Source organism: Anolis sagrei, chromosome 8, assembly GCF_037176765.1.
Source record: "Anolis sagrei isolate rAnoSag1 chromosome 8, rAnoSag1.mat, whole genome shotgun sequence".
NCBI lineage: Eukaryota > Metazoa > Chordata > Lepidosauria > Squamata > Dactyloidae > Anolis > Anolis sagrei.
Window position 1 is genome coordinate 12,600,234 of NC_090028.1, and position 25,814 is coordinate 12,626,047.

Below are 25,814 nucleotides of genomic sequence, written 5' to 3' on the forward strand. Positions count from 1 at the left end.
AAACACAATTGGCGCTGACAAGATTACCATCTGCCAGCTGCAGAAGGCCACCTTACTGGGATCTGCACCCATTATTCGCCGATACATCACACAGTCCTAGACACTTGGGGAGTGTCCAACATGTGATTCAATATAACAGCCAGCAGAGTATCTGCTGTGGACTTATCTTGTTGTGTTTCAAATAATAATAATAATAATAATAATAATAATAATAATAATAATAGAACTGCAAAAACTCTGACACAAGCAAGTCAAAGTTATTCCAGTGGTGATTGGCACATTGGGTGTAGTGACTAAAGACCTTGGCCTGCACTTAAACACAATCGGCGCTGACAAGATTACCATCTGCCAGCTGCAGAAGGCCATCTTACTGGGATCTGCACCCATTATTCGCCGACACATCACACAGTCCTAGACACTTGGGAAGTGTCCGACATGTGATCCAATACAACAGCCAGCAGAGTATCTGCTGTGGACACATTTATTTATTTATTTATTTCAAAGTTTTCTATACCGACCTTCTCACCTCATTGAGGGACTCAGCCCAGTTTCCAACCATAAAAACACATACAATCAGTAAAATATCATAGTTCACAATTACAGTAACACATTTAAAATAACAATATATTTAAAACTACGGTGGTCAGTCGTCATATTAAAATTAAATATATATCATCTTATATCCAAAATCCTAGGGTGTTGTCTCATTCATCGAAAGCCTGTCTCCACAACCACGTCTTCACCCGTTTCCTAAATGTCAGGATAGACGGGGCGGTTCTGACCTCCGATGGGAGAGAGTTCCAGAGTCGCGGGGCCACCACCGAGAAGGCCCTGTCCCTCGTCCCCACCAGGCGCGCTTGCGAGGCTGGTGGGACCGAGAGCAGGGCCTCTCCAGACGATCTTAATAATCTTGATGGTTCGTAAGGGAGAATACGTTCGGAGAGGTAAACAGGGCCGGAGTCATTTAGAGCTTTATAGGTTAACACCAGCACTTTGAATTGTGCTCGGAAGCTAATTGGCAGCCAGTGGAGCTGGTGTAACAGCGGAGTGGTGTGCTCCCTGTACCCCGCACCCGTTAGTAATCTGGCTGCCAAGCGTTGGACTTGCTGCAGCTTCCGGGCAGTCTTCAGAGGCAGCCCCACGTAGAGAGCGTTGCAGTAGTCTAAGCGGGATGTAACCAAAGCGTAGACTATCATGGCCAAGTCAGACTTCCCAAGGTACGGGCACAGCTGGCGCACAAGTTTTAGTTGTGCAAAACCTCCCCTGACTTATCTTGTTGTGTTTCAAATAATAATAATAATAATAATAATAATAATAATAATAATAATAATCGAACTGCAAAAACTCTGACACAAGTGAGTCAAAGGGATTCCAGTGGTGATCGGCACACTGGGTGCAGTGCCTAAAGACCTTGGCCTGCACTTAAACACAATCGGCGCTGACAAGATTACCATCTGCCAGCTGCAGAAGGCCACCCTACTGGGATCTGCACCCATTATTCACCGATACATCACACAGTTGGGAAGGGTCCGACATCTGATCCAATACAACAGCCAGCAGAGTGTCTGCTGTGGACTCATCTTGTTGTGTTTCAAATAATAATAATAATAATAATAATAATAATAATAATAATAATAATAGAACTGCAAAGACAGGTAGAAAAGGAAGAAAGAAGAAGGGAAAGAAGGAAAGAACAAAAAGTAGAGAAGAAAAAAAGGAGAGAAGGAAATAAAAAAAGTGAAAGAAGGAAGGAATGAGAGAGGGAAGGATGGAACCAAAAGCAAAGGAACGGAGGAAAGACACAGGTAGAAAAAGAAGAAAGAAGAAGGGAAAGAAAAAGAGGGAAGGAAAGAGAGAAAGAGAGAAAGAAAGAGGGAGGGAAGATTGGCCACAGTAACGCGTGACGGGTACAGGCATCTAGTTTAAAATAAGACTCTTATAAAAGGTAAAGGTAAAGGTAGTCCCCTGATATTAAGTCCAGTCATGTCTGACTCTGGGGTGTGGTGCTCATCTCCATTTCTAAGCCGAAGAGCCAGCGTTGTCCGTAGACACCTCCAAGGTCATGTGGCCAGCATGACTGCATGGAGCGCCGTTACCTTCCCACTGGAGCGGTACCTATTGATCTACTCACATTTGCATGTTTTCGAACTGCTAGGTTGGCAGAAGCTAGGGCTGACAGCGGAAGCTCACGCCGCTCCCCGGAATCGAACCTGCGACCTTTCGATCAACAAGCTCAGTAGCTCAGTGCTTACAGTAAATAAATATGATAGAACTGAATGTATACATTATATTTCCTTATCACCCCTACAATTTACCCTAATCAGCCCCACATACATGGTTCTCAGTGTGATATGATTTCCTTGTAATCTTGAAATATGTTTTAATCTATTATGCTAGTCGGACATTTGGGTGTTTGAAAAAATCTGCATATAGAGGCATGTTATATGTTTCCATACGCATATACACACATGTGGAAAATGTTTAAGCATCAAGCTGAATTTTGGCAATCCAGTCTAGCAGTGTTACGGCTCCTTTAAATATTTTTAAAGGAGCCCTTAAAATACACTATGTATATTTTTAATCATGATCTTAAAATGCTACAAAAATGGATTGATTTACAAATATGACGGCTGACAGTATTTCTGCTGCCTATGCATTGTTCTGTCTCCCGATTTGTGTGAAATACATTTAGAAATACATAGTGGCCTTAAGCCTCAAGGACAGGCAAGTAGTAAATGTATTATCATTATTATTGTTGTTGTTGTTATTGTTTCAGATGTAATCCATTGCAAACTATTGTGGAGCACGGGCTTTCACTGGAATGGGATTACTCTGAAGTAAAAGTGACTAATATTGCAGTCACGAGGAATTCAAATGTGAGTTACTCATTTGTAGGTCTCACTTTTTTGTACAAAAAAGTGGTATTTGTATTTATTTTCAAAATACATTGGATTTTAAATACATTTTGCCGGTTTGATCATGTAAAACATACTAAATCCAAGGAAGGCATTATAGACTGGGTTGCTGGGAGTTTTCCAGGCTGTATGGCCATGTTCCAGAAGCACTCTCTCCTGACATTTCACCCACATCTATAGCAGACATCCTCAGAGGTTGTGAGGTGTGTTGGAAACTAGGCAAGTGAGATTTATGTATCTGTGGAATGATGTCCAGGGTGGGAATAAAAACTCTTGTCTGCTTGAGGCAGATGTGAATTTTTCAATTGGCCACCTTGATTAGCATTGAGTAGCCTTGCAGCTTCAAAGCCTGGCTGCTTCCTGTCTGGGGGAATCCTTTGTTGGAAGGTGTTAGCTGGCCCTGATTGTTTCCTATCTCTTGGAGGCAAGTGGGAATGTTGCAATTGGACCTTGAGTAGCATTGAATAGCCTGGCAGCTTCAAACACTGAAAAACACAGCGGAAGAGACTTAAAAAGTAAAACAACAACATTACAACGCATGTGCAAAACCACACACACACACACATATATATACGCAAACACACATATACACAAATATATGCACACAAAAACCACATATACACAGACTGGGCCACAGCAACGCGTGGCAGGGGAGGGCTAATATATGTTCCCCAAACTCCAATAGTGTTTACATTTGGGTATATTGAGTATTCATGCCAAGTTAGGCCCGGATCATTCATTGTTTGAGTCCACAGTGCTCTTTGGATGAAGGTGAACTACAACTCCAAAACTCAAGGTCAATACCCAGCAAACCCTTCCAATATTTTCTGTTAGTCTGTTAGTTCTGTGGCAAGTTTGGGTTTGGTTTAGTTTCATCATTGGTGGAGTTAGAATGCTTTTTGATTGTCGGTTAACTATAAATTAGGCCTGGGTAACAACGGAAAAAATTGTTTCTAAAATCGATTCGTTTTTTGGGGGGTTTTGCGTTTCGTTATTTAAAATAATTACAAAATTTTCCTTTTAAAAAGTTCGATATTTACGAAATTTCGTAAATGTGAAAAAATTACAAAACATTAACGAATCGATTTCCGAAAGAATAACGAATCGATTCGTTAATGGTGGACGCGACCGCGAAATACGCTAAAAAACCTCCAAAAACTTCTGAAGCTTCCCTCTCCCTCTGTTGTTGACTGTTGGTGTGATATTATAATTTTTTTCACTAATTAAACAAAAAACAACCATAAAACTTGCCCCAGACATGCGGAAATAATAACGAAACGACCTCAAACCAATAACGAAACGAATACATAACGAAATACGAAGCATTTACAAAACGTATTTAAAAATTCGTTTTTTTAAAAAATTGCTCCAGAATGGTTCGTTATCGTTTTGTAATTAAAAAAATTAACGAATTATTAACGAATTACGAATTAACGAAACGAAACCGCCCAGCCCTACTATAAATCCCAGCAACTACAACTCCCAAATAACAAAATCAACCCCCCCCCCCCAAATTACAAAATCAACCCCCTCCAAATTTGGTCCAGTGAATAAAAATACATCCTGCATATCAGATACTTACATTACGATTCTTGACAGTAGCAAAATTACAGTTATGAAGTAGCATCAAAAATAATGTTATGGTTAGGGGTCACCACAGCATGAGGAACTGTCTTAAGGGGTCGTGGCATTAGGAAAGTTGAGAACCACTGATATGGAGGAACAAAATGGGGCTTCTTTCTCATGAATGCCATAATTAACCTTTTACTCTAATACGGCATAGTTTTTAAAGGCCATCTTTATTAATTATGCTTTCTTTGTTTTGATCTATTTTTTATGGAATTAGGTATCCAAGGGACTCTTCTGCATCAGTGATGTGAGGTTTCCTGTTACCTGAAGTCTGACAAGGTACAGTTGTGTTTTTCTTTGAGTTAGTTGGAATTGTGACACAAAAAGAAAACCAAGCTTTAGCATGATTTAAATAAATGCATATCCTGAACACAGTGGAAGTGTCTCAATAGTTTTCACCACGAGTTCAGGGAAAGATTCTATTGTTGTGTTTGGCGTGTAACAGTAGAGTCTCGCTTATCCAACATAAATGGGCTGGCAGAGTGTCGGATAAATGAAAATGTCGGATAATACGGAGTCTCCTATTGTTACCCATCTGATGCGGCGCTACAATACTCACAATAGGGACTGAAAGGTTTATGGCAAGGCAACGCCACAGGGCTAGAGTGGCCCAGCATGAAGTGCGTGAATGCGGAAGCATGGAAATCCCATAGGGAAGGAGGGAGGACATTCACGTTTCCGGTCCTGCCTCTTTTCCCCATTTCCTCCCTCCTCCTCCTTGACTTGCCGTTTTCACTTATTGGGAATGGAGAGAGAGTTGGGGAGCACTCCTTTAATTGAAGGGGAAATGCCGGAGGAAAAGGGGGATTGGATAAGAGTGTCGGATAAGACGGAATGTCGGATAAGCAAAGGTTGGATAAGTGAGACTCTATTGTATATGTTCTGTAGTATCTCATTTGGCTGCTGGACAGAAGGCTTCTCCAAAGCTTGTCTTGCTTGTACTGGCTTTTCAAATGTTGTAGCATTTATGTGTATGGTTTGTGTAAGATGTAGTATCATTAGATGGATGAAACGGATGCCTCAGGTGCCTGATGTTGGAGGTGGGCAGCAGTGAGATATTGGAAGATTGCTTCTCGGTTACCATGCATAATCTCCTGCAACTTCAGAATATTTGGAGTCCAAGTCTACTTGCCTATTTTTCCATTCTTGACAAGTGAAGGTGTCTTGATGTGCCGATACCAACCATGAAAGTGGTTCCTTGCAATGTTTTGCTCTTTGAAATGTCAGTTTCTGCAAAAATAGTGATATTTGTGGCCAAAATAAACCCTGGTTTGCGTCAGAAAAGATAATTCTTTGCAAAAATTTGTAAATTTGCACAAAATTGTATTAGTGGAACTATTACTTCCCTTGATGGGGAGATTATGCTTCTAAATCAGTGGTTCCCAAGCTTTGGTCCTCCAGGTGTTTTGGACTTCAGTCAGTTTACCAACTGTTAGGAATTATGGGAGCGGAAGTCCAAAACACCTGGAGGACCAAAGGTTGGGAACCACTGTTCCAAATAATGCAAGATAAGATACCTGGCTCATGTTCAATTGAGGATTAAGAATAATCCCAAGATCTTTTTCACATGTAGAACAATTGAGCCAAGTATCCTCACTCCTAAACGTGTGTATTTAGGTTGTGTATCCAAAATGTAGAATTGTGCATTTGTCTCTGTGGAATTTCATTTTATTATTTTCAACCTAGTTTTCTACTTTATCAGAGTCTTTAAGAATTCATATTTTTGATTGGATCAGAAGCGAACCGAGAGTACAGTGGTAATGTATTTAAAAAACACAAAGTTTAAAAACGTGGCATTGTATTAAATGTCCTTTGACTAGTTGTTGGCCACTTGGAGTGCCTCTGGTGTCGCTATAAGGTCCTCCATTGTGCATGTGACAGGCCTCAGACTGCATCGTAATAGATGGTCTGTAGTTTGCTCTTCTTCACACTCGCATGTGGGGGACTCCATTTTGTGGCCCCATTTCTTAAGGTTGTCTCTGCATCTCGTGGTGTCAGCGCAGTCTGTTCAGCGCCTTTCAAGTTGCCCCGCCTTCTGTGTGCCCTCATTCGGTATCAGCCATGGCTTGAGGTTCTGGATTTTTATCCTGCCACTTTTGGACTCTTGTTTGCTAAGGTGTTCCTGCGAGTATCTTCCAATATGCGAACTATTTTTTCTGCACATTTGTACATTTGATAAGGATTTCCTCCAATCATCTCAATAATTGATTAGGACAAAATCCTGGATCTACTTGAGCCCTCTTTCCAATTTGACGATTTAGTTTGTAAGCAGAAAACCATTCAGCTTTTAGAACTGGTTTTTTAAACCAAAATTTTAGTACAGGGGCAGCGATGGGGGAGATACCAAAATATATTTAAATGGATCATTTCATTTAGCCAGTATCCCCCTGTGTGACCTTAATTATGAAGCCCTTTACTTTGGTCAAGAATCCTCCTCCTTCCTTTGACTTAGCGTATCGCTTTCCAGTTTATTGAACGAAATTAAATTAAAATTAATTTGTTATCGAGGCTTAATGGAATAGCAAGCGTTCAATGTTTAAAGCAATTTACTCATAGAGGTCAATGAGTTCACGGCTTGAGGGACACATTATCTGGGGATACATTATTTTGGGGGGTGAGGGAGGAAACTGTTTGCTTCCTTGGATGGATCCTTATTACAGTTGTTTCACATACAACAATATATGTTTAAGAGGGAATATGTTTTCCTAGAGCGCAGGGTAACAGTGGGCCTTGAGGGGCTTTGTCCTCATTTCCTATTAGCTTTATCATGAAAGTCAATCATGAAAGATTAGAAACTGTAGTTCAGGAGCACCTGCAGGATCTTATTTTCTTGTAGGAGGGTGTGAAATTGCAGAAATCCATTTATTTATTGGTTTATTCACTATATTTATACTCTGCCCTTCTTACCCCACTCAGAGCAGCCTTACAAAAAGGCAACAATTAAATGCTGCATAACATATCTCTATCTATTTAGGCCTGTTTGATCAAGAAAAAATTTGTTTCTAAATTCGATTCGTAATTGGGGTGTTTTTTTGTTTCGATATTTAAAATAATAACAAAACTTTCCAAAAAAATGTTTTGTTATTTACGAAATTTCGTAAATATTTACAAAACATTTTAGAAACAAATTTTTTCTTGATCAAACAGGCCTATGTTGCAGTAATGATCACCTTGATTAGCATTGAATGGCTTTCTCCCACCCTGGACATTCCATAGATAATATTAGATGATATAACTCTCCATTTGCCTAGTTTCCAACAGACCTCTGAGGATGCCTGCCATAGATTTGGGCAAAATGTCAGGAGAGAATGCTTCTGGAACATGGTCATACATACAGCCCTGAAAACTCACACAAGCGGCCTCCGCGCGCCATCCGGCTCCAGCTCCTGCGCCCTCCTCCTCCTCCTCCTCGGGTGAGCGCGCGCGAGCCATCCAATCAGCTCCGGCTTCTGCGCCCCCCCTCCTCCTCCTCCTCCTCCTCCTAGCACTTCCTGCAACACAGCTGGGAGGAGGAGGAGGGGGGCGCAGGAGCCGGAGCCGGATGGCGCGCGGAGGCCGCTTGTGAGCGCGTGCGCGCCATCCAATCGGCTCCGGCTTCTGCGCCCCCCCTCCTCCTCCTCCTCCCAGCTGTGTTGCAGGAAGTGCTAGGAGGAGGAGGAGGGCGCAGAAGCCGGAGCTGGATGGCGCGCGGAGGCCGCTTGTGAGCGCGTGCGCGCCATCCAATCGGCTCCGGCTTCTGCGCCCCCCCTCCTCCTCCTCCTCCCAGCTGTGTTGCAGGAAGTGCTAGGAGGAGGAGGAGGAGGAGGAGGGCGCAGAAGCCGGAGCTGGATGGCGCGCGGAGGCCGCTTGTGAGCGCGCGCGCGCCATCCAATCGGCTCCTGCCACGGTGCACTGCTGGGGTGCTTGGGAGCGCCGGATTGGCTCCCAGGCACCAGCAGCAGCACTCAGTCAGCACAGCAGCCTCCATCCCATTAACGACACGAGCTGAAGCTCGTAAAATATATGGGGCTGCTGTTTCGATATTTTTAAACCCTTCCGGGTTTGAAAATGTGTTTTGAAATCGCTTCGAAAATGGTAAAAATAACGATTTAATTACGAATTAACGAATTAACGAACTAAAACCGACAGGCCTACTATCTATCTATCTATCTATCTATCTATCTATCTATCTATCTATCTCTCTATCTCTCTATCTCTCTATCTCTCTATCTCTCTATCTATCTATCTATCTATCTATCTAAAGTCAATGTTTGTATGTGGAGGGCGGACATAGGTAGGGAGGTGTATGTGGCAGCTTTCTGACTGGCTGCCACTGTGGTACAATTTGCATATGGTCTCTGATTGGCCAGCCTGAACATTCCAAGATTCTGAGGTGAGAAAGAGGGAAGAGGAAAAGGCCTGAGGCTGTGTCAGAAAATTACCAATACAGACCAAACTTGGCACACAGAGCCCGCAAGACCCACTCTACATCCTACTGCAGTTTGGAGGAGGATGGATCATGGATGATGGGACTTGCAGCACCATCACTCACTTTCTGAGACTGCTGTGACCGTCATTTAATGACTGATCAAGACCAAACTTAGCACACAGAGCCTCCGTGACTCACTCTCCATCCTGGTGCAGTTTGGAGGAGGATGGACCACAGATGATGCACTGCAAATTATTACCCAAAAGCTTGGTTCCATAACCACATTTTACCTTTTTTCTGACGGTCAGGAGGGAGGGAGATGAATAACATTAGCATATACTGCAAGTCCCATCAAATGAATATGAGGTAATGACATGACAATTGGAACAGCTTCGGATTAAGATATTGGATTGTGTAGTTTTAATTAATCAGATTTTGGTTTTAATGCTAGCTTTTAATGTACCTTCACTAACTTCCTGAGACCGCTCCGAGCCATATAAATAACTGATAAAGGCCAACCTTGATACACAAATCCGTTCTCAAATAACCCGGGCAGCACCGGGTCCCTAAGCTAATGTATAATAACATTAGCATATACATTAAAAGCTTTGGTTTTGGAGTTGTAGTTCACCTATATCCAGGGAGCACTGTGGACTCAAGCAATGATGGATCTGGACCAAACTTGGCACAAATACTCAATATGCCCAAATGTGAACACTGGTGGAGTTTGGGGAAAATAGAATATTGCCATTTGGGAGTTGTAGTTGCTGGGATTTATAGTTCACCTACAATCAAAGAGCATTCTGAACCCCACCAATGATGGAATTGAACCAAACTTGGTACACAGTTCTCCCATGACCAACAGAAAATACTGGAAGGGTTTGGAGGGCTGTGCCCTTTGGTTTTGGAGTTATAGTTCACCTACATCCAGAGAGCACTGTGGACTCAAACAATGATGGATCTGGACCAAACTCTACACAAATACTCAATATGCCCAAATGTGAACACTGGTGGAGTTTGGGGAAAATAGAATTCTGCCATTTGGGAGTTGTAGTTGCTGGGATTTATAGTTCACCTACAATCAAAGAGCATTCCGAACCCCACCAACAATAGAATTAGGCCAGACTTCCCACACAGAACCCCCATGACCACCAGTGGGCCAGAGCAACGCGTGGCAGGGGACGGCTAGTTGTATATAAAGATTTCCCCCCAATTATGGATGCCCTGTGTTGTATGGATGGTGCGTACAGGGAGGGACAGAGATTACTTCCATTTCAACTAGATGCACACAGTGTTAAAAAGCTGTCCCTATTTGGGAGGAGGAGAAAGGGAACCCAATCATTTCCGTTCCTCCAAAACTTTGGATTTAGCAACCACAACCAATTTTGCTGTTGCAAAAGAGATTAGCCCAGAAAGCTCATGTAACTTTTGAAACAATATTAGACCCGAGGAAGAGTCAATGAACTTGCGCGGAAAGGTTTAGATTGTGCCTGACCCCTATGGTAATATTTCATCTAAGGTTGCTATTGGGAGAGAAATCAAATTTCAGTCGTGAAGATGATTGACAGGTGGGAGCAAGGGAGAGAGAGACATCTGGCCAGATGGGGAATTTGGGAAAGAGAAGGACACGCGTGGGAAGATTTGGTGTAATATTAGGAATAATAAGCGGAGATATGAAATGTCCAATATTTAAACTCCCCGGAGGCGTGCTTAACATTACACTCCCCATTGTGAATTCCTCGAAGTAAACTGGAAAACAAGTTCCGATGCCTGACTAATTTGATTTTGTTGGAAAAAAGAGTTTGTACCTCTTCGATGCTTGGCACAAAGAAGCAAAATATGAAATACGAATGAACGGAAGGGTGAAAAATCCCCTGATTTTGGCTGTAAAATTACAAAATGGTATAAAACCATTCCTCACACAGCTGCTGTGTGCGGTTCGCAGCAGAGAAAGATGGAGAAGTTGAAGTGAGGATTTCAAAATAGGAGCTAAAAATCCAAGAAGTTGGGTTGCTGAGAGTTTTCTGGGCTGTCTGGCCATGTTCCAGAAGCATTCTCTCCTGACGTTTCACCTACATCTATGTCAGGCATCCTCAGAGATTGTGGGGTCTGTAGGAAACTAGGAAAAAAGGGTTTATATATCTGTGGAATAATGTCCAGTGTGGGAGAAAGAACTCTTGTCTTTTGGAGGCAAGTGTGAATGTTTAAATCCTCATATCGTGTCAGCTGTTCCTGTTGTTTCTCTGCAATCCTGCTTGTTTTTGTTGTTGTTGTTGTTGTTGTTGTTGTTGTTGTTGTTATTATTATTATTATTATTTTAAAAGACAGACATGGAATTAAAATCCTGTATATTAAAAGAATTCATACCAGCATATTTAAACCTCTCTCCCACTCATTTGTTGAATTTATGTAATTATGATGCTGTTGTTTATTGTTCGTGTTTTTGGTTTGTGTTTTTGGTTTTATTCTATTGTAATTTGTTGTTTGGGCTTGGCCTCATGTAAGCCGCTCCGAGTCCCCATTGGGGAGATGATGGCAGGGTATTAATAATAATAATATTATTTACACTCACGGAATTTATGCTCACTGAATTTACGCTCACTGAATCTACCTATGTTTGTTACACTATCAAGAGTGTATTATGTGACTCACCAGCCCTCTTTTGAATCCATAAAATGATCTTTTTTGAAACAGGTTTGGTACATTATTTTATAAATGAGTTGCCATGCTAAATGTGAATTCTGCTTTGGATATTCCACATCTGGAATATTGTGTCCAATTCTGGGCACCACAATTCAAGAGAGATATTGACAAGCTGGAATGTGTCCAGAGGAGGGCGACTAAAATGATCAAGGGTCTGGAGAACAAGCCCTATGAGGAGCGGCTTAGGGAACTGGGCATGTTTAGCCTGAAGAAGAGAAGGCTGAGAGGAGATGTGGCCAAAGGACTTCAACTTTGTCTCTAGTATCCTTCCCTCCAATGAGCAGCCGGGCTTTATTTCCTGGAGGATGGACTGGTTGGATCTTCTCGCAGTCCAAGGCACTCTCAGAACTTTCCTCCAGCACCACAGCTCAAAAGCATCGATCTTCCTTTGCTCAGCCTTCCCTAAGGTCCAGCTCTCACATCCGTAGGTGACTACAGGGAATACCATGGCTTTGACCTTGGGAAGCTGCAATTCTCAAAACCATCTCATGAAGTCATGACATTTAAAGTAAGGTCCAACCACATTCATTCCACAGAGAGAGGTATGGACCTTGGGAAACTATAACTTCCAGGAGGACTCCGTCGCATGGAGCCATGGCATGGAGATATGGCATAATAATAATAATAATAATAATAATAATAATAATAATAATAACTTTTTTTAGAAAAAGAAATTGTTCTGACAAAGTAAAAACTCAGTGAGCAAAACTGAGTGGGACTTTCCTTAACAAGGGTACTTTTGTCTCTTCCCACAAATTGGGAAAACGTTTCATTTTAAACCTGAGCACAACGAATGCCATCACATGACAGAACTGGCCAAACATCTGGATCATTACCAAATATCCACTTCTCCACCACCTCCTGGGGCGTTTGAAAAGAATGCTGGTCCCCACACTTAAAATACGCAAAGAATGCTCTACCCTACACTTGAACCCAATGAATGTGATGAACACAGTGGTGTATCACATTTTAAGTGTAGCACTCAGTGGAATTTAGTACATGTGATGAAGTGCTAGGGCTATGACTGGAGGGTTCGAATCCCTGCTTGGCCATGGAAACCCACAGGGTTAAACTTGCTGTGCCACTGGGGTCTCCTAGCTGTCAATATTAGAGGCCAAACTTGTGCGCCAGCTGCGCCCGTACCTTGGGAAGTCGGATCTAGCCACGGTGGTCCACACTCTTGTTACATCCTGGATAGATTACTGCAACGCACTCTACGTGGGGTTGCCTTTGAAGACTGTTCGGAAACTTCGGAAACTTCAATTAGTCCAGCGGGAGGCAGCCAGATTACTCACCGGAGCGTCATACAGGGAGCATACCACTCCCCTGTTATGTCAGCTCCACTGGCTGCCAATCCAGTTCCGAGCACAATTCAAAGTGCTGGTTTTGACCTACAAAACCCTATATGGTTCCGGCCCATAGTATCTGTCCGAATGCATCTCCCTCTACGTCCCACCTCGGAGTTTAAGATCTTCCGGGGAAGCCCTGCTTTCGGCCCCGCCTTTATCACAAGTGAGATTGGCGGGGATGAGGAGCAGGGCCTTCTCGGTGGTGGCCCCTCACCTATGGAATTCACTCCCCGGGGAAATTAGTTCATCGTCATCCCTCCTTTCCTTTAGAAGGAAATTAAAAAACATGGATGTGGGACCAGGCATTTGGGCAATCTGGCAGATTGCCCAAATGTCCAGAGGACAGGAGCAGGATTCAAAACAATCTTGACAGATTAGAGAGATGGGCCAAAACTAACAAAATGAAGTTCAACAGTGACAAATGCAAGATACTCTACTTTGGCAGGAAAAACAAAATGCAAAGATACAGAATGGGGGATGCCTGGCTCGAGAGCAGTACGTGTGAAAAAGATCTTGGAGTCCTCGTGGACAACAAGTTAAACATAAGCCAACAATGTGATGTGGCGGCAAAAAAAGCCAATGGGATTTTGGCCTGCATCAATAGGAGCATAGTGTCTAGATCTAGGGAAGTCATGCTACCTCTCTATTCTGTTTTGGTTAGACCACATCTGGAATATTGTGTCCAATTCTGGGCACCACAATTCAAGAGAGATATTGACAAGCTGGAATGTGTCCAGAGGAGAGCGACTAAAATGATAAAAGGTCTGGAGAACAAGCCCTATGAGGAGCGGCTTAACGAGCTGGGCATGTTTAGCCTGAAGAAGAGAAGGCTGAGAGGGGATATGATAGCCATGTATAAATATGTGAGAGGAAGCCACAGAGAGGAGGGAGCAAGCTTGTTTTCTGCTTCCTTGGAGACTAGGACGCGGAACAATGGCTTCAAACTACAAGACAGGAGATTCCATCTGAACATGAGAAAGAACTTCCTGACTGTGAGAGCCGTTCAGCAGTGGAACTCTCTGCCCCGGAGTGTGGTGGAGGCTCCTTCTTTGGAAGCTTTTAAACAGAGGCTGGATGGCCATCTGTCAGGGGTGATTTGAATGCAGTATTCCTGCTTCTTGGCAGGGGATTGGACTGGATGGCCCATGAGGTCTCTTCCAACTCTTTGATTCTATGATTCTATGACAATGACGATTGATAGGAATGGACAATGTGGAATGAAGCTATGGACTCTGAGTTGTGAACGTTGAGCATAAGATTGTTTTTTTATTGACTGTGATATATATTGATTGTTCTTAACTGTTATAACTGTTTTAATTGCTGTCTATATCTTATCTGTATTACTGTGTCGGCATCAAATTGTGCCTTTTTGTAAGCCGCCCTGAGTCCCTCCTCGGGGTTTGAGAAGGGCGGGGTAGAAGTACACGAAATAAAAATAAATAATAAATAATTTTTGTCCTCCTGCATTATAGACCTCCTCACATGTGACAAAATTATTTATTTATTTATTTATTTATTTACTGCATTTGTTGACCGCCATTCTCAGCCCTAGGGCGACTCACAGCGGTGTACAACATATAAAAACACAGTTTACAATAAAGCAATAGCACAACGAAATATCAACAACTATCAATAATACAACAATCAAATAATTACACTAAATCATCCGCGCCGTCTCATTGTAGAATCATAAACCAATCTCGTAGTCCATATTCCGTTCCAGTCGTCATTACCAATTGTTTAGCACTTAGTTAAACGCCTTCTCAAATAACCAAGTCTTTAGGCTCCTGCGGAATGACATAAGGGAGGGCGCCTGTCTGATGTCTACAGGGAGGGTGTTCCACAGCCGGGGGGCCACCACCGAGAAGGCCCTCTCTCTCGTCCCCGCCAGACGTGCCTGTGAGGCAGGCGGGATCGAGAGAAGGGCCTCCCCAGACGATCTCAAGGCCCTCGTGGGCTCATAGGCCGAGATGCGGTCAGACAGGTATTTTGGGCTGGAACCGTTTAGGGCTTTGTAGGCCAACACCAGCACCTTAAATTGGGCCCGGTAGCAGATCGGCAGCCAGTGGAGCTGGAACAACAAGGGCGTTGTGTGCTCCCTGCGTCCCGCTCCTGTTAGTAACATGGCTGCCGCGCGCTGGACTAGCTGAAGCTTCCGGGCCGTCTTCAAGGGCAGCCCCACGTAGAGAGCGTTGCAGTAGTCGAGGCGGGATGTGACCAGAGCTTGTACCACCGTGGCCAAGTCAGACTTAGAATCATAGAATCATAGAATCATAGAATCAAAGAGTTGGAAGAGACCTCATGGGCCATCCAGTCCAACCCCCTGCCAAGAAGCAGGAATATTGCATTCAAATCACCCCTGACAGATGGCCATCCAGCCTCTGCTTAAAAGCTTCCAAAGAAGGAGCCTCCACCACACTCCGGGGCAGAGAGTTCCACTGCTGAACGGCTCTCACAGTCAGGAAGTTCTTCCTAATGTTCAGATGGAATCTCCTCTCTTGTAGTTTGAAGCCATTGTTCCGCGTCCTAGTCTCCAAGGAAGCAAAAAACAAGCTTGCTCCCTCCTCCCTGTGGCTTCCTCTCACATATTTATACATGGCTATCATATCTCCTCTCAGCCTTCTCTTCTTCAGGCTAAACATGCCCAGTTCCCTAAGCCGCTCCTCATAGGGCTTGTTCTCCAGACTTCCCGAGGTACGGGCACAGCTAAAGTTATCTTTTCCTCAACTTAGGAAGACAAACTTCTCCTAAAGTTCTGGATTTCTTTTCTCCTTTTAGAAAATGTACTGCAGTGCCTATTGCTTTGTTGCAAGTTACAGAGAGAGAGAGCGAGAGCGCAGGATAGCTAATGATGCTTTCCATAACTGGAGACTTGAATTAAATATCATCTCCTTTGGTTTCAAACAATAGTTGGGCGTCTCTTAATTCTCCGGCACTGCACTCATTCCGTCATACCTTTTGGTTCCCTTTTCTTTCTTTCCTTTTCTTGCTGTTTGGCCTTGTGCTAAAAATAAAATTTGACACCCACTCGTCTTCTCCTTTGCCTTTCCTCCCCCCTTTTCCCAGCTTAAAAAAAATACCCCTCTTGTTTCTGGACCACAATGTCAGTTGTACCAGATCAAAGGCTGGGAACATAAAAGTCGAGATCTATTATTTATTTCACAGTTTGCGTCAACGATGCATCTGCTTCTTCTTCTTTTTTGTGTAATACTTGCTGATGTTTCCAAAGCTACGCGTGCCCCTTAAAAGTGGTTTGTCCCCTACAGACAGTATACATATTAATGTAATCCATCAATTGCTTAACAACCTGGAGAGGATCTTTGCCTATCTCGGAGACTTTTTAATTTTCATAAGGGTTAGGACAGCGGATCTCTCCGAGCTGGCAATATGGCTTTGGCGAGAGTGCAAAAAATGTGTGAGGTAGGATTGGGATTCGGTTGAACGAATGTGTGGAGTAGGCGACACTACCCACTCACCTGATACTCTGAATTTTTGCAGAGGCACTGAAGAATGCCAGGCTGACGGTTAGCAGAGAATACCAGAAAGTTCTGTTCTGCAGATCTGTATAAGACTCCAGCACATTTAGCTGTGCAGGATGTTTTGTGGGGTGTTTTTTTGCACCACAGTCAAAACAGCAAAGATCTCACCAAATTGCCCAGAGTCCATTCCGAGCAATTTGAAGGTTCTATTAGGCTTGTTTGATCGTGTTTGTTAGTTTCTAAAGTCGTTATTAATTCGTATTCAAATTAGCTTACGATCCAATATCGAGCCATGCAGGAATAGTGTGAAGAGTAATTAAGAATCGAAACAATTTTTTCCAATTTTTTGTAATTATTTCGTAATTATTTCGTAATTATTTCGTAATTATTTCGTAATTATTTCGTAATTATTTCGTAATTATTTCGTAATTATTAAGATGGGAAAGAAGGAGAGAAAAGGTGCCAGCGTTGCCTTTCCTCCTCCTCCTCCTCCTCCTCCTCCTCCTCCTCCTCATAGAATCATAGAATCATAGAATCATAGAATCATAGAATCATAGAATCAAAGTGTTGGAAGAGACCTCATGGGCCATCCAGTCCAACCCCCTGCCAAGAAGCAGGAATATTGCATTCAAATCACCCCTGACAGATGGCCATCCAGCCTCTGCTTAAAAGCTTCCAAAGAAGGAGCCTCCACCACACTCCGGGGCAGAGAGTTCCACTGCTGAACGGCTCTCACAGTCAGGAAGTTCTTCCTCCTCCTCCTCCTCCTCCTCCTCCTCCTCCTCCTCCTCCTCCTCCTCCTGGAGATATTTTATTATCTTATTACTTGTTTTATTATTTTATTTTATTATTTTATTATTTATTTTATTATTTTATTATTCAATTAATTTAAAGTGATTTTAATTTGTATTTTTACTAACTTAATGTATTTTAATTTCATCCTGAATTTCAGAAGTTCCCCCTGTCCCGTTTGGAGGTGTTTTTAGCGCATTGCACAATCGCGCCCGCCATTAACAAATCGATTCCTAATTAACAAAATTTCGTAAATTTTGAAATTTTGAAATCTTAAATTTCGGAAGTCCTCAGAAATTCGAAACGCTGGCGCCCCCTGGAAACAAAGCGAGTTTAGAACCAAATTTTTTCTTGATCAAACAAGCCTAGGTTCCATCTTGGCAGATCTGAGACTCCTGAAGATTTCATCTTGGCAGGTCTGAGTTCTGGTCCTCACAGGACTATGAAAGTCACTGGGTGACTTTGTGCAAATTGTTCCATCTCTTATAATTCACTTTGTTATTGTGAGAATACATCAAGGATGGGAAGAGCCATGGCTTCTGCTTGGAGCTCACTGGAGAAAAGTAGAGACGTTGACACAGAAGTTGGTGGGCTCTCCTCCTTTGAAAGTCTCTAAACATAAATATGTGAGAGGAAGCCACAGGGAGGAGGGAGCAAGCTTGTTTTCTGCTTCCTTGGAGACTAGGACTCGGAACAATGGCTTCAAACTACAAGAGAGGAGATTCCATCTGAACATTAGGAAGAACTTCCTGACTGTGAGAGCCGTTCAGCAGTGGAACTCTCTGCCCCGGAGTGTGGTGGAGGCTCCTTCTTTGGAAGCTTTTAAGCAGAGGCTGGATGGCCATCTGTCAGGGGTGATTTGAATGCAATATTCCTGCTTCTTGGCAGGGGGTTGGACTGGATGGCCCATGAGGTCTCTTCCAACTCTTTGATTCTATGATTCTATGATTCTATGAGGAGCGTTTCTCAACCTTGGGGTCGGGACCCCTGGGGTGTGGTGAGGGGGTGTCAGAGGGGTCACCAAAAACTATTGGAAAACACAGTCTTTTCTGTTGGTCATGGGGGTTCTGTGTTGGAAGTTTGGCCCACTTCTATCATTGGTGGGATTCAGAATGCTCTTTGATTGTGGGTGAACTATAAATCCCAGCAAGTACAACTCCCAAATGTCAAGGTCTATTTTCCCCAAACTTCCCCAGTGTTCACATTTGGGCATATTGAGTATTCATGCCAAGTTTGGTCCAGATCCATCTTTGTTTGCTCTCTGGATATAGGTGAACTACAACTCCAAAACTCAAGGTCAATGTCCACCAAACCATTCCAGTATTTTCTGTTTGTTATGGGAGTTCTGTGTGCCAAGTTTGGTTCAATTCCATCATTGGTGGAGTTCAGAATGCTCTTTGATTGTAGGTGAACTATAAATCCCACCAACTACAACTTCCAAATGTCAAAATGAATCCCCCAACCCCACCAGTATTCAAATTTGGGCGTATCGAGTATTTGTGCCGAATTTGGTCCAGTGAATGAAAATACATTCTGCATATCAGATATTTACATTACAATTCGTAACAGTAGCAAAATTACAGTTATGCAGTAGTAATGAGACTAATGTTATGGTCGGGGTTCACCACAATATAACGAACTCTACTAAGGGGTTGCGGCATTAGTAGGGTTGAGAACCACTGCCTAAGAGTAAGTCGTACTAAATCCTGTAGGCTATATTTTGAAAACAAATGAAAGACCTAGTAACTTTTTATTTTGTCCCTGAGTTGTCTATTTTTCTCCAAATCCTCCTTCCCTTCCCCTTTTCTCCCTCCCTCCATTCCCTTCCACCCTTTCATCCTTTTTTCCTTCTATTTCCTTCATTCCTCCTTCCCTTCCTTCCTTCTATCCTTCCCTCCATTTTGGCTTGACTTCCTTCTCCCTTTCCTTCCTCCTTACCTCCCTCCTTCTTTCTCCTTCCCTCCTTCCCTCCCACCCTTTCGTTCTTCTTTCCTTCCCTCTTTCTCCTTTCTTCCTTCCCTTTTGTCTCTCTTTCCATCCTTCTCTTCCTTCTTTTATTCCTTTCCTCCTTCCCTTTCAACTTTACTTTTTTCCTTTTGCTTTACTTTCCTTCCTTCCCTATTTTCTCCCTCCTTCCCTCTCTCCCTCTTTGTCCTTCCATCCTTCCCTTCCTCTCTTTCATTTTTCCTTCCTTCTCTCTGTCCTTCCTTCCTTCCTTCTTTCCATTACAGTCTTCCTAGGAAGGAATGCTACCGTGCTTCCCCCAAGGTAGAAAGTTTGCCTATGCCTGCTTTAAGGGCTTTACACCGGTAACCAGTGTTTCTTAATTTTAATATACAATTCTTATGGAACAAATATCTCTTACACTGCGAAGGATTAGATGGAAGTCACCAGGACATTTTTATAACTTTTTAATATATTTCTTTTTCAATTATTCTTTCTTTTCTATCATTTCCTACTTCCTCCCCATATTATTGTCCCACCACTTTACACATCAAAGCAAAATACTACTTTCTTTCCTCCCCCATTACCCTATATATATATATATATATATATATATATATATATATATATATAATGTATATACACACACACACACACACACATACATATATTAGGGCTGAGTAACCACGGAAAAATTTGTTTCTAAACTCGATTCATTTCCAGGGAGCGCTAGCGTTTCCAAATTCTAAATACTTCCGAAATTTTGAGATTTCAAAGTTTCGTTATTTACGAAATTTCGTTAATTTCGAATCGATTCGTTAATAGCGGAGGCGATTGCACTATATGCTAAAAAGACCTCCAAATGGGACAGGGGGAACTTCTGAAGCTTCTCTCTCCCTCTGTTGTTGACTGTTGGTGTGATAAAACAAACAACAACTATAAAACTTGCACCAGACATGCGAAAATAATTACGAAAAAGTTACGAAATAATTTCGAAATAATAACAAAATAATTACGAAATAAATTGAAAAAATTGTTTCGAATCTAATTTACTCCTCACATTATTCCAAAATGGCTCAATATCAGATCGTAAGCTAATTTAAATACGAATTAATAACGAATTACGAAATTAACGAACGAAACTGCCCAGCCCTAATATATATATATATATATAACATAAAAAGAAATAAACTGGTAACCAAAGTCAGGGAATATTTTGAAATAGAGACTTTAGTACTCATCAGCTAATAAACGACAGTTTATTAGCTGTGCTTTGGTTAGACCACATCTGGAATACTGTGTCCAATTCTGGGCACCACAATTCAAGAGAGATATTGACAAGCTGGAATGTGTCCAGAGGAGGGCGACTAAAATGATCAAGGGTCTGGAGAACAAGCCCTACGAGGAGCGGCTTAGGGAACTGGGCATGTTTAGCCTGAAGAAGGGAAGGCTGAGAGGAGATATGATAGCCATGTATAAATATGTGAGAGGAAGCCACAGGGAGGAGGGAGCAAGCTTGTTTTCTGCTTCCTTGGAGACTAGGACGCGGAACAATGGCTTCAAACTACAAGAGAGGAGATTCCATCTGAACATTAGGAAGAACTTCCTGACTGTGAGAGCTGTTCAGCAGTGGAACTCTCTGCCCCGGAGTGTGGTGGATGCTCCTTCTTTGGAAGCTTTTAAACAGAGGCTGGATGGCCATTTGTCAGGGGTGATTTGAATGCAATATTCCTGCTTCTTGGCAGGGGGTTGGACTGGATGGCCCATGAGGTCTCTTCCAACTCTTTGATTCTATGATTCTATGACAGCACCGCTTTACCAGCCATTCAAAACAGTAGCAAAATTAAAGAAGTAGCAACAAAAATAATTTTATGGTTGGGGGTCACCACAACATGACAAACTGTATTAAGGGGTCGCGGCATGAGGAAGGTTGAGAACCACTATGCTAGAGAAAGCCGCTTGGCTGTTTCTTTTCAGAATTTAATTGGGATCAGGAGATTATTCCCTTTCTTGTCCCTGGGCTCCCCCTTTTTTGTCCCTTTCCAGGGCTGTATGAAATGCTGCTAAATAGCACTGCGTAATCAATACTTGATCTCATTAAGAAGCATCATAAAATTGGCTTTGGAAAAGAAAAGAAACAGTGATACAGATTCCATTGGAGCTTTTTTAGCCGCGCTAACAGTGCTACTGTGTCTATCCCTCCATTGATATGCAGAAAAAATATTTTTGCCCTAATGTTTTGAAATCCTGAATAAAAGACGATCCTCTTCCTGTACTCCCATCTTGGAAGGGGTTCAGAGCGGCGGTAGTTTATTCCAAATGCAAAATTAAGTATTCATTTATTAAATTCATTTATGCGCCCACATTATTTTTATGTTTGTATTTTTAGCACCGGGTCCCCTCCTGGAATTTGTCCTGCCGGTTGACTCGAGTTCTCTCTTGCTTAGGATTCCTCCCCCCCTTCCCTTTGCTAACAAGGCAGTTCATTTAGAAAGAAATGTTTATGAGAAGTGCTTGTCAGTTGGCATTTTTACTGGTGTGCTAACCCAAAGGTAAAATATAAAGGCCTGCCTTTTTCCACGTTGGATTGTTGTTGCTAGAACGGTTCCTCCCTTGTTAGCTTGATAAATAATTTTACTAGTTAGAACCTGCTGGATTTTTATGCCGTCTGTCTCTTTTCTACTCGTTGCAAATAAATCCCAGCACTTGGAGGGCTCTAAAATGCCAAACACATGGCAGCTCCTCATTTGGGTGCTGGTTACCTAAAATATTCAACTTTTTATTTTTATTTGATCTTGTCACTTAGGATGGGACATTGCATGCAGCAAAATGAGGTGGTGGGATGGCCGAAGGGGTGATTCACGCTGCAGAGAAGGGAAGGGGGATCACTGCGTTGTTTGATCCTGAAAATAAAAGCTCCCTTTAAATAGAAATCTTGCCGTATAGGAGAAGATTGCTAAATACAATCCATTCCTACCATCTGGTTGTTGTTTTTTTATTCTGTGCCCAGAGGCACATGAGAACAATAAATCATGATATTAGGTTCTTGTGGGTTTTTTCGGGCTATAGAAGACGCAGGTTCGCAGCTTGGGAGTGATCCTGGACTCATCGCTGAGCCTGGAGCCCCAGGTCTCAGCGGTGGCCGGGAGAGCTTTCGCACAATTAAAACTTGTGCGCCAGCTGCGCCCGTACCTTGGGAAGTCGGATCTGGCCACGGTGGTCCACGCTCTTGTCACATCCCGGTTGGATTACTGCAACGCACTCTACGTGGGGTTGCCTTTGAAGACTGCTCGGAAACTTCAACTAGTCCAGCGAGAAGCAGCCAGATTGCTCACCGGAGCGGCGTACAGGGAGCACACCACCCCCCTGTTGCGTCAGCTCCACTGGCTGCCGATCCAATTCCGAGCACAATTCAAATTGCTGGTTTTGACCTACAAAACCCTATACGGTTCCGGCCCAGTGTATCTGTCCGAACGGATCTCCCTCTACATCCCACCTCAAAGTTTAAGATCTTCTGGGGAGGCCCTGCTCTCGACCCCGCCAGTGGCACAAGTGAGACTGGTGGGGACGAGGAGCAGGGCCTTCTCAGTGGTGGCCCCCCACCTGTGGAACTCACTCCCCGGGGAGATCAGATCGACGACTCCCCTTCTAGCGTTTAGGAAAAAACTAAAGACCTGGATGTGGGACCAAGCTTTTGGCCATGCTGACAACTGATTAAAGGACCTATCGATAGACAAAGACAATGGAATGGAATGGATACATGGACTCTGACATGAGATAGTTTTTATGATTTTAATAGGTATTGATGTTTCATTTTAATTGTTGAACTGTTATATTTGTATTGTTTGTTGTGTGATTTGGGCATCTAATTGTGCCTCCTTTGTAAGCCGCCCTGAGTCCCCCCCCCCCCCCCCGGGGTGAGAAGGGCGGGGTATAAGTAGATGAAATAAAAATAAATAAATAGAGCCATGTTCTAGAGGCATTTCTCCTGACGTTTCGCCTGCATCTATGGCAAGCATCCTCAGAGGTTGTGAGGTCTGATATTATTATTATTATTATTATTATTATTATTATTATTATTATTTGAAACACAACAAGATGATCCCACAGCAGACACTCTGCTGGCTGTTGAATTGGATCATACGTCGGACACTTCCCAAGTGTCTAGGACTGTGTGATGTATAGGCGAATAATGCATATAGATCCCAGTAAGGTTGCCTTCTGCAGCAAGCAGATGGTAATTTTGTCAACACCTATTGTGTTTAAGTTTTATTTGTCGTGTCAGAGCAGCCAGTCCATTATATTACATTTCTAACAGAACAAAGCAAACAAACAAAATAAATACACAACTTGTGAGTTTGGTAGCTGGTTAAATGTCCTTTGACCAGTATCTGGCCACTTGGAGTGCTTCCGGTGTTGCCGCAAGAAGGTCCTCCATTGTGCATGTGGCAGGGCTCAGGTTGCATTGCAGCAGGTGGTCAGTGGTTTGCTCTTCTCCACACTCACATGTCGAGGATTCTACTTTGTAGCCCCATTTCTGCAGGTTGGTTCTGCATCTCGTGGTGTCAGAGCGCAGTCTGTTCAGCGCTGTGTTTAAGTGCAGGCCAAGGTCTTTAGGCACTGCACCCAGTGTGCCGATCATCAGTGGGACCACCTTTACTAGCTTGTGCCAGAGTCTTTACAGTTCAATCTTTAAATCCTCATATCGTGTCAGCTTTTCCAGTTGTTTCTCTTCAATCCTGCTGTCACCTGGGATTGCGACATCGACAATCCATACTTTGTTTTTTTAACAGGATTGTGAGGTCAGGAGTATTATGCTCCAAAACTCTGTCTGTCTGAATCCGGAAGTCCCAGAAGAGTTTGGCGTGTTCATTCTCTGTAACTCTTTCTGGCTTGTGATCCCACCAGTTCTTTGTCGCAGGCAGATGGTATTTGTGGCACAAGTTCCAATGAATCATCTGAGCAACGGTGTTGTGCCTCTGCTTGTAGTCTGTCTGCGCGATCTTCTTGCAGCAGCTGAGGATGTGATGTATGGTTTCATCTGCTTCCTTGCAGAGTCTACATTTGGGATCTGTTGTGGACTTTTCAATTCTGCCTTTGATGGTATTGGTTCGAATGACTTGTTCTTGGGCTGCCAGAATAAGGCCCCCCTTTGTCTCCTTTTTCAGCTCCCCCTATGAACCATCGCGGGGATTTAAGATCCTCCAGGGAGGCCCTGCTCTCTGTCCCGCCATTGTCACAGGCATGACTGGTGGGGACGAGAGACAGGGCCTTCTTGGTGATTGCCCCCCGTCTATGGAACTCCCTTCCTGGTGAGATCAGATCAGCCCCCTCTCTCCTGTCCTTCAGAAGGATGGTAAAAACTTGGCTGTGGGACCAAACTTTCAGGACAGGGCAATAAGGCAGTGATAGGAAACTTTACCAGGCCAATTTAGATTTGGCACAGATGACCAATGACAGTTTTAAACAGTGTATTTTAATATTTTGATAAATGTTTTTAATGTTTATGCATATTCATATGAATTCTTGTCCCGTCATTGAATGTTTGCGTATATATGCTGTGCTTCGCCCTAAGTTCCCTTCGAGGTGAGAAGGGAGGAATATAAATATTTTAAATAAATCTATATAAATAAAAATGTAACGTCCATTTTTGGGATTAACATAACTCAAAAACTACTGGATGAATTGAGACCAAATTTGGACACAAGACACCTATCAGGCGAACAAGTGACCATCACTCATAAAAACACTGAAAAAGAGAGAATAGACTTATGAAGGCAAAAAACAAAAAAATACATGACAATGCATGCGCAAAACCACATATATACACAAACACACAGATATACACATATACACGGATATATACAGAAATATATACACACATATGCACATACAAAACACAGAAAGGGGGAAGGAGGGAGAGAGAGGGAGGGAGGGAAGGTGAGAAGGAAGGAAACAAAGAAGGGTAGAGAAGGAAGGAAGGGAGGGAGGAAGGAAGGAAGAAGAGAAGGAGGGAAGGAGAAAAAGAAGGAAAGCAAAAAGGGTAGAGAAGGAAGGAAGGAGAGAAGGAGGGAGAGAATGAAATAAAAAGTGAAAGAAGGAAGGAAGGAGAGAAGGAACGAAAGAGAGAAAGAGGGAGGGAAGAAAGGAAAGAGAGAAGGAAGGATGGAACCAAGGAGCAAAGGAAGCAATCAAAGAAACAGGTAGAGACAGAAGAAAGAATTAGGAAAAGATACTTACTTACTTAGGCGATCCCTTGTTTTCCGAGGAGGATTGTCTTCCAGTTTTCTTGTGGGCCTGTATATGGCTGTGGAGCCCTATTCTTGCTCTGCATCTTCTCCCGCAGTGAGGGCATTGGTTTCCAGGTGGAAGGCGGTCTCGGTCAGGTTGGCTTGATGCACCTTCCTCTTGGCACGCTTTTCTCTTTCACCCTCCATTCGTGCCTCTTCAAATTCTGCAGCACTGCTGGTCACAGCTGACTTCCAGCTGGAGCGGTCAAGGGCCAGGACTTCCCAGATCTCAGTGTCTATGCCAGAGTTTTTAAGGTTGGCTTTGATCCCATCTTTAAATCTCTTTTCCTGTCCACCAACATTTC

General features: G+C 43.0%; 1 protein-coding gene across 1 annotated transcript in view; it reads left to right on the forward strand.

The window, feature by feature from the left end:
• The window catches only part of MAF (MAF bZIP transcription factor), a 463,629-nt gene that overhangs the window by 43,314 nt on the left and 394,501 nt on the right, over positions 1-25,814 (forward strand). The window contains exon 2 of the mRNA XM_060788382.2: positions 4,762-4,823. Coding sequence (XP_060644365.2) covers positions 4,762-4,795 — 34 coding nt within the window. The 3' untranslated portion in view covers positions 4,796-4,823. The remainder of the gene's footprint in view (positions 1-4,761; positions 4,824-25,814) is intronic.